We start from the raw sequence: 9,854 nt of genomic DNA, 5'->3' as shown, positions 1-9,854 counted from the left end.
GGGTCTGGAGCGAAGGGTAAACCCTAGCCAGCTCTGCAGCAGACCATACGGGGGAGCAAAGGTAGGTTTGGCAGTGTTGAGGCCCTAACTCCCTCCCTGCACTGGGGAGAAGCCGACGGTCCAGCTATAGGCACAAGAGGCTTCTGAGCAGGCCCCCGCCCCCCCGCCGCCCTCCCTCGACCCTACCCCCCACACCAGCTCTCCACTCCTCTCTGCAGCCTCTCTAGCCTGGCAAGTTCCCACCTGCAGTCAATGAAGCAGGTGGTTCCCAAACTCGGCCCCCACTTGCAACCAAGTCTACCCCAGCTTCCCGCGCAGGGCACCAACCATCCACAAGGTCCTAAGAGCTGCTGGGAGCAACCAGGGTGCCCTGCACTCTCCCCACCCACCCCAGCCCACACAGAGCCTGACCCTCCGCATTTACAAAACCAAGGCAGCGGCTTGGTTTTAGGAAACAAATCTAGACAACTTAGTAATGGGCCTTAAAAGTTTCCACCCTCACCTCCCCATTCTAATAACAATTGGAGTAGAAATTAATTGGAGGGTTCTCTTGCACTTATGACATCTGTCAAGTAACCAGACACATGGGTTTTGCTAAATTCTTTTATTTTTTTGTTTAAATTTTCACTTCAATTTTAATTCTTGAAGAACAGCCTCGACAACATATATCGCACTCATTATAAGAAGCAAAGGGTTATATCAAAAATTATTAGTATAGAATCACAGGAAATCTGGTTTGGAACCAGAAAAAAATACAAAACAGATATAGATACATAGACACAGGACAATTTTTTTATAATTATTTGGAAAATGTTATTTTCCCCTAATTCTTGTTTCCTTTTTTATGTGCATACGATGTTTAAATTTTACAAAAAAATGAAAATAAAGACTAGTATTTTACAAAATGAATAACAATGTTTGGGGCATGTGTGTGTGTGTGTGTGTGTGTGGTGTGTGTGTGTTTCTACATAGAATTCAGTCCACTTCCATGTGTGTTGTTTTCTGTACAGAATATATCCACATCCGTCCACAATAAATCCTGGAAGGTCCATTAGTCTCCTTCTGTTTTATTAAAATTCTCATGGTCCTCTCTTCCAATTTTTTTTTTTCCTTTTCTCACCAGACACAAGGTCCTTTTTCTTTCCTTTCCAACATGTTCACAGATCTGATCCTAAAGAGAGTCTCTTTTTCTCCTGCTTTGCAGCTCGGGTTGCATTTCTGCAGGGTGGGCTGCTCCTGTCGGCCGGCCCACCTCCCCCCTGCCTGGCTGCACCCTGCAACAGCCGCCTGATGTCCCCGCAGCTTTGGAGTCCATGGCCCCCGCCGGTCCTCTGAGTCTCTAGGGAGGCGGGGGCAGGTGGGAAGCGCCCAAGGTCTAGGAGCACTGGATGGACATGTAAGGCCAGTTGAAGCTGCTCCCAGATAGTAACATATCCCGGATGAGAGTTTCGATAGGGGTTTTACCTACCAAACGGACGAAGAAGAGCTGCTCGATGACCGAGGAGGACACGGTACGCAGGGAGGGCAGTCGCAGTAGGAGTTTGCCGAAACGGCTGGGCTGGTTAGGGTACTGGCTCCTCACGTACTCCTCTAGTGCGCACTGCGACTTCTCCTGCAGGCTCTCGATGTGGGCGGCATCCGACAGGCCACAGGCATCTGCCCGTGCAGCCAAGAGACGGACAGAAAAGTGGAGGGGACACGCAGGTTAGTGAACAGCAAAGGCACAAATAAGCCATTAGAAATGTTTTTGAGTTGATAAGAGGGGGAAACCGAAATAGAAGGGAAAAGGGGGAAAAAAAATCCTCCTCTCCGTACCTCCCCAATCCTTCTTCACCATTCCTTCCCCTCAATCCCCAACACAAATAAAAATAAATCACACCCCCACCAAGCCTAGGGGAGCAGGAGACAGAAACACAGACATGCAGAGGCAGCAACCCCTCTAGTCCCTTTGTTTTTCCTCTTTCACCTTTGGATTAAATAATGTACGATGCTGGAGCCATGTTTGCTGTGTGAAGCAACCTGTCCTCCGCCTGCGGGGGGGCATCTTTCTGCTGTGCTCATTAAAGGGAGGACTTTTGCCCCTTTCGCCCCTGATTTCGGGGTGTTCAGAAGCCCTGAAGAAATACGTAGCCTGGGGGCAGTTCTTACAGACTTCTTGGAGTCCTCCCTCTCAAACCTAAATGACCCCAACCAAAATCCTCTAGGAGAACCTAGACTGTCTAGTGAAAAAATACCTGGGAGGGGTAAGGAATCCACGCTAGCAGTGCGTGGAATCAGATCGAGCCCATGCTTTAGCAATTCAGGATTTGAGATCCGCTATCTCTGCAAGCAAGAACTCGGCAGCAAATCCGCGGTGAGGGTGTATACTTCTATCTGTGCTTTAGATCAAGTAAGTGAAAATTGGCCAAATCTCTGTAAGCTGTGTAATAATCAGAAGGAATATGGCTCAGTTACTCCAGGCTGTGGAAAGGAGACATCTTCAATGATCAGACACAAAGCTGGGCTGGAGGCAGCTGCTGTTTCTGCTTCCAAACTGGGAGATGGGGAGTTGAGGCGGGGATTTGGGGAGATAGGCTTCCTGTCCCAGGACCAAGGGGAAAGAGGCACTTACACACAATGTCAGCATCTTAAAACCTGTATGTTGATCTCATATCAACCAAGGCTCCTCATGGTCTCCTAAAAATATTTCAAGACAGCAGTTGATACTATATCAACTAACTAAAGGCAAAGAAATGGAAGAGAAGGTGGAATCAGAGGAATGAAGGGAAAGCTTCCTCTCTTAGTTCAAACACCCATGTTATTTCTCATATTAATAATAAATATTTAAAAAACAGGAAGATCACAGAGGAGCCCTTAGCCAGTCAGGACGTTGACTAGAGATCAAAGGCAGAATTTGCTAATATACAGATCTGGGAAGAAATTCATGCATGGCAATGCCCCCAAAAGGATGTTCATAATTGTGAATGGGCAAGTGTGACCCTAAGAAGTCACACCAAAAGATTCACAGAGAACCCCGTGTCTGCTGAGTTTCTGAGCTTTATGTCTTTACATTTCAAGAACTGGGATTTACAAAGCATTCTAACACCTTCATCTACAAGGCAATGGCCTTGAGCAAAAATACAAATAAAACTAGTGCTAATTCAAGAACTTCTAAGGCAAGTTGCCTTTGACCCTGGATCCAGAATGGGTTCCTCTCAGATGTCTAATTACTTCTGCCAGCCACTCGGGTGCATCCACACTGGCCTGACCTGGGAAGCCAGTGAGATTTTATGGCCAGCAGGGTGAGGGCAGGAGCACTCTGGGGCTTCACTGCTTGGAGAGGGGGCCCTGAGGTCTGTCCTTGGCCTTGCTTGCTAACCTGGCCCTGCTGAATGGCCACCATGCAGACTCATATTTACATATATCTTGCTTTACATGCATTATCTGCCCATTATGCCACAGGATCCCTTTCAGCCTCAGACAATGCACTATGAAAAGGACCCACTGATAACCCAGCAGATTTTTTTAAAGATCCATATGGCATCCCCTCAGGTCTGTAAAATATTTATCTGTTATTTACAATAAGGGCCCCCAGAGTGCAAGGACACTACCCTTCTCCCGGCTAGGCCACTCCAAGGGAGAGAAGCCTAGGAAGGGCTTGCTTAGGCCCTGTGCTGGCTGCTTGCATTTCTTTCCTCCTTTGAAGGCAGAATGCCTGTGGCGGGGCCTGGCTGCCAGGTGCCAGCCGGCCAGCTCTGTGGCCTCCCTCCAGCAGGAGTCCCACTTGGGCCTGGATTCCCACTCTAGATGTTCATCCCCACTCTGGATATTCCTGCAACAGGAGTCCCCCAACTAGGGACAGACAGTCTGAGCTCTCGGATCGATTGCGTGGCTGTGGTAGCAAAGCGAGGTGAGCGGGGGTGTCATGCAGCACATATTTACGTTCCATGAGATACACGCAGATCAGAAAAGGAGGCAGAATATACGGAATCCATGCCTCACTTTTTATGTGGTAGTGTCAATGTGGGAACCCTCAATATTTCTTCTATAGTATATGGAAAAGAAATTATGTAAATAAATAACCATTACTGCTCAGGCCCTCCCGGCTTAGCCTTTGTAGTGCAGAGAATGTATTTCATGGTGTGCATTCAAAAGAGTTTAGTGTTCAGGAAATATAGATGTAATCAGTTGCCATAACTAGAAATCAAAGTTATTATTGTGCTGAAAATGGATTTATTGTATTTATGTTAACTAGATGGCTCCTTTCAGAGGAGGTCCCATTTATTTGAGGGAATATTTAGGTGTATGAATTAATGAATTTTTTTAAAAAGTAAGTTCAGGTCATGACCTAGTCCTTGGATTCTGTCCAGAATATTAAGGATTAAGCATACCATCCGGAGGCCAAATGTGAAAACCACCACAGGGAACCCCCGTGCCAGCTTCAAATACTTAGCCAGAGCAAACCTCGTTGGACAATATGTCTAAAACTGTCTTTTCCATCATTCAAAGTTTGCTTAAAAGTTGGATGACTTTGAGAAGGCTTCCCATGAATTCCCTTCTGGCTAGCAATCAAAACAAGTTTAGTCAAAAGTGGAAATGTGTTGTATGGAGGAGGGGGGGTGAATTACTACTGACAGCTCCATTTCCATTTTCAGATATTCTGTTTGCAATTTTCCAACAAAATAATGTTATTGTTCACTTCTCAGCCTCCCCTGCACCTTGAGGACGTGGTTCGGAAACTTCTTTGGGAAAACTTTTTAAAAAGGAACACTTTTCACGGGGATGTTTTAGGATGGAAAGTTGAAAGAAAAGCATGAATAATTCCACAATCTTCCCTGCAGCCAGCACAGTCCTCGCCTCTCTCTGGGAAAGGGCAGGAGATCAGAAAAGTCAAGGGAGTTCAAAGAATCTTAGTAGGGGACAAGGAAAAGGGAGGAAAGACCTTTCCTGAGAAGACCTCTGTCCAGCTCCAAGTCACATTTCTGCTTCAAGACACCTAACTGGATGAGATTTTAAAACCCCAGCTTCCCCGACACTGGCTTGCTTCCTGATTAATTTGGCTAAAGAGCCGGGTAGTAGAGAGCCAGCCAGGCCCCAGGCCTGCCAGAGCTGAAGCAGCCCGGTCGTTGCTTCCCAGGCTCTTTGTCACTTTTGAAAAACACGTTTCCATCAAGAAGACTTATTAAGATAAAATGCATTCAAACACTGAGGAGGCTATTCAATAAATCTTCCATTTGTTTTAAGGTTTGCACTTTATCCTCTTGCAAAGAATAACTCCCTCTCCCACTAGCAGACCTGCATTTGCACTGAAAGTAAAAGGGGGGCAGTCCAAGTCCACGGCTCTGGCCACCCTGCATACAAATGAGATGCTCTTGTCTAAATAAATTATCTGCTGTTCAGATCGATATTAATACTACATTTGCTACATTACAATATTGTGCAAATTTAAGAGTCATTTTAATACAATGTAAATACAATTCTTCACGCATGAAAGCCAGGAAATATTGATAGATTATACCATTGCTTACTGTTCAACAAGGCCTTGGGAAAGGGGTTTTGCCATCTCTGCTCAGGAATGGTTTTAATTTGGCCTTTGGAGGTCCTGGCTCTAGGATAGATTTATTAGGATGGTTTATTTGTTCTCTGAATGGAGGAATTAAAAACAATAGTGCCAATAATGGGAGTAAAACTGCAGCTAACCCTACTCACAGTGGGCAAGGCCCGGGACCCAATCTGAGCAGCTCTGTTCCCCACCAGCCTCCTTTCTGGCTTTGTTTATATTTCCCCCCATTACCTGCTGTCCCGGGTGTTTATATGTTTCCCTCTTGCAGGTTACAATAATAAAAAGCGGGCAGTGTTCTCAGAGGCTCTGACTAGAGCCTTCAAAGGCAACGTTAATGCACTTTCCTGGAAGTTAATTTGAACCATCTATCATAAGAGAAATTGTTAACATGCATGTTACCACCACCTACATTTAATTTGATATTTTTAAGGCACTCTGTTAAATTTCCCATGTTCGTGTGTTTTGCATGGCTGTGAGATTTCTCTCTGGGGCGGGAATCCTCCCATACTTGCAGGCTCTACAGTATTCCTTTTGTTTTTTATCTTTCTTGTTTAGATTGAATCCGTTTTTTACGACCCTCAATAAGCTCAGCAACTGAAAACATGAATGGTTTCCGATAAGGGAAAATCAGGCAGCAATAAAGCGGGATTATTTATGATTTATTTGCGCATATTCTTCGCTTTCCACCTCTGTGTGTGTCTCCCTGTGTCGGGAAACTCATCCAGGGAGCGTGCCACACAGAGGAGAAAGCCACATTCCCACGTTCTCTTCCTTCCCTCTCCTCCCCCAGAAGCACTAAACGCTGGCGCGCACACACGCACACACATACACACCGCACACACGCGCAGCCAGACAGTTCCAACGCCCCCCACCCCAAGTCCCGGCCAGGCCCAAGGTCGGGCTCGGGCCGGCCAAGCCCGCGCGGCGACGCGGCGCAGGAGGCCGGGCCGGGCGGAGCGCGGCCTGCTGTCGTCCCCGGCGTGGCCTGCCCTCCCGGCGACCACAGCCTCACCTGACGTGAACAGCACGATGGCTTTGAGGCAGCTGTACTCGGCCGAGTCGACGTGCAGCGCCTTGAGCTTCTCCACCTGCTCCTGGAAGATGCGGATGTGGTCCATGAAGGCCACGACGCGGTCGGCGGACATGGGCGAGGCGTGCAGGCCGGCGGCGGCCAGCAGCGGCGCCACGTGCAGCGGCATGGAGCACTGGGCCGCGTTGAGCACGAACAGCTCGCTCCAGGTGAGGCGCAGCAGGGACACTTGGTCGGTGATCTGCAGATCCGGGAAGAAGGGGATGTTTCGGGCCCACTCGACGGCGCTGAAGAGCAGGCGCGCGGCCAGCTCGCAGATGTTCTCGATGCCCATGATGTTGTTGGGCTGCATGCATTGGCTGCCGTAGCGCGACGTGGGGTAGGGTTCCGCGCGCAGCAGCAGCGAGATGTAGCCGGACAGGTAGCAGTGGCCGTTGAGGGGGTCCCCGTTGGTGAGTGCGTACTGGCCTGGATTGGGTTGGGTTGGAGGCATTCTTCCTCGCTGAACCGCTGACAAAAAGAAAGAGAGAAAAGAGGCAATGTGCATCCAGGGGGCTTGCGAACATCGGCGCGCCGCAGCGCACCCGACACAATGCGGAGTCTCTTCCTACAAGCCACACGCGCCCGGCGCATCTTCTCTCGCGCTCGCTCTCACTCACAGCCCACACCGGCAGGAAATCTGGGGTGAGGGCTCCCAGCTCCGAGGCTCAATATGCCCAGCCATCGCCTGCGCCCCTGGTCACCCTAGCCCTGCCAAACTAGGCCTGATCTCAGGGCCCCCAGCCCGGCACAGCCAAGAAAGTGCCACCCAACCCCTCCACCACCAAGGTGTAACACACTGGTTAATGAAATCCCACTCACCCCTCCAGAATGAAACAAATCAGAATAAAACAAAACAAACAAAAAAGAACAGGCGAAACCAGAGGAAGGTTGTGGTTCTAGGCAAACGCCTAGCTGCCTATTCATTTGCAAGCAAGCACTGTTTTGCTCAAAATGTTTCTATATTCTCTCAAAATGCTATAGAATTATCCTTAAAATAGATACAAGTTACATAACCACTTACAACTTTTGAATAGAAAACAAGTATCCTGCACCCCTCCCCTACCCCCTCCTCCCCTTCGCCCCACACAAAGTTCACTGTTAAAAGCAACAGAAAATTGAAAAATTTCAAGAAAAAGTTGAACTTACAGTAGCCAAACATTATTGAAAAAAGTGGGAAATATAATTAATGTCTGTCCTGTGAGGTACCACTGCAACCTGCAGCCAGCTTTTGCCCAGTGAATGCACGAGCTTGCAACTGCAAAAACACTGGATTCATTAACCATCTGAATGCAAAACGTAAGCATGCTTTGAGTTCTTAAAGCTGACCAAAGTTTTTTTTTTTTTTAATGTGTATGTTTTACTTCAACAGTGCCAGCGTTTTAAATTGCCATGTAAACAAAGGCAACTTTAGGAAAAGTTAGGGCTACTGAACTCTCCCCCCAGCAAATTAATATAGATATGCCCATGTACACATAGCTGTCTTATTTCAGGTTGTGCACTATTTTCTTAAGTTTGCTTTGATTCTAATTTTAATGCAAGCCCCAATGCAATTTAAGCTCTTGAAACATAACAGCTAGAATACTTTTTTCTAATTATAGTTTTGAACTTGGCAGTTATTTTTCAATTAAATGAGAGCACAATTCAGTTTTTTTTTTTCAGATGCCTACAAAATCTCCCTGGAGCTAGAAATGAAGTCGTCATATTTGCCTGCTCCTTGAGATCTGAAGGAATTCAATTTCTTTCCTTGTGGCATATAAAATATAATTTTAAAGTCAATTACAAGAAGGAGTAATCTGCATTCTGCAAAATTGACTGGTTCGCTAATTTGACTATAAGACATCCTTAATGATTGTCAGGAGATAAACTTTAACTGTAAACGGCTAAATACATTTATAAGAAAAGTGCTGCATCTCTTGCCACATGAACATGAAGCATATCTAAATACAACATCAAAAGTTGTGTTAAAAGAAACCAAACCCATACAACACAGGGATTAAATGAAGGGGAAGCTCATGCCAGCTGCAGTCTATGCATTATAGCCAAATCAGAAGGATCGGTAAATGCCGTTGTAAATTGTAATTTGTATGCAGTATTTAAGCAGAGGGTGGAGTTTGATGAAGAAATAAAATGAGTATCATGCTTTTAAAAAAATGACACAACTATGAAAGGACGGTTCAGTCACAAACTTTCCTTTCAAAGTAGAGGGGTGAAAACAAGGCCACAGCTCTGGAGGAGGCGGCCCCAGCTCGGTGAAGAGGAGAGGGAACCAGTGAACAGGCCAGAAGCCCCCCTTCCCCCCTAATTAGACCTCCAAGTGCAATAAATCTCACTCCTCTTTTTCCAAGCTAAGCTTCCAAAAGGATGATGCAGCAATGAATCTATGGTTCAGGGTACTCCAGTCCCCAGCCTTCCCCAATTTTAAATAAAGGGTGTGAAGAGGTGGAGGGGAAAGTGGAATGAAAAAACACAGAAGAGTTTTCTGGGAGAAATAAGCACCCCTCCCCAAGTTCATGCCAGCACAGCCCCCAAGCATCCTCACGCACACGCGGGAAAGAGACACACACCGAGCACATCCAAGACAGAGGAAGTAAGGGATTTTAAGCCACAGCTCACGATCCCAGGGACACAATCCTGAGCAGGCAGCAGGAGGGGTGGAGGAGCCAGGGAGAGGAGCGCAGGCCGGGAGGGGGAGGCAGCGGCAGCGAGCTTGGTTGGGGGGGGTGACGCCGGGGGAGGAAGGCAGCGGGGACAGGGGAAGCTGGGACGGGGCCGGGACCGCAGGAGCTCCAGCCCCACACAGCAGCCACCCCCGCGAGAGAAAGAAAGAGGGCCGGGAAGGCGGGCGAAGCTCAGGGAAAGAAGCAGAGAAGAAATATTCACCTTCCCGCCTCATGCCCACTTTGAGGCACTTCTTGAGGCGGCAGTATTGGCACTGGTTGCGGTGGTGCTGGTCGATGGGACAGTTCCTGTTGGCACGGCATGTGTAAGTTAAGTTCCTGCGGACGCTCCTCTTGAAGAAACTTTTGCAGCCCTCGCAGGTGAATTGGCCGTAGTGCTTGCCGCTCGACTTGTCCCCGCACACCACGCACTCGATGTGCTGCTGGCTGGCCCGAGCCGGGCGGGCCCTGGCCCTTGTCCCCTGCCGTGCCGGGGGTGGCGGGCGCTCCGGGCTGGCCCGGGGTCTGCGGCGTGTGCGGCGCGCCCGAGCCCGCCTGCTGCTGCTGCTCGCTGCCGCCGCCG

The 9,854-nt window shown here is 48.2% G+C and overlaps 1 protein-coding gene across 1 annotated transcript; it reads right to left on the bottom strand.

The window, feature by feature from the left end:
• Positions 1-589: 589 nt before the first annotated feature.
• On the bottom strand, positions 590-9,645 carry NR2F1 (nuclear receptor subfamily 2 group F member 1). Its single transcript, XM_034656487.1, has 3 exons — positions 9,495-9,645; positions 6,555-7,079; positions 590-1,656 (listed from the first exon to the last, which is right to left on the bottom strand). Exons 1-3 carry the CDS (start codon positions 9,505-9,507, stop codon positions 1,376-1,378), a joined length of 819 nt encoding a protein of 272 aa, XP_034512378.1. The 5' UTR covers positions 9,508-9,645; the 3' UTR covers positions 590-1,375.
• Between the last annotated feature and the right edge of the window lie 209 nt (positions 9,646-9,854).

The sequence above is a fragment of the Ailuropoda melanoleuca genome, chromosome 3 (assembly GCF_002007445.2).
Source record: "Ailuropoda melanoleuca isolate Jingjing chromosome 3, ASM200744v2, whole genome shotgun sequence".
NCBI classification, from domain to species: domain Eukaryota; kingdom Metazoa; phylum Chordata; class Mammalia; order Carnivora; family Ursidae; genus Ailuropoda; species Ailuropoda melanoleuca.
This window is presented reverse-complemented; position numbering and strand designations above follow the sequence as displayed.

Excerpts from the sequence above, each read along its gene's own strand:
- NR2F1 (XM_034656487.1), bottom strand. Across the intron at positions 1,657-6,554 it reads CATCGTGCTGTTCACGTCAG|ATGCCTGTGGCCTGTCGGAT; the intron begins GTGAGGCTGTGG and ends CTGCACGGGCAG.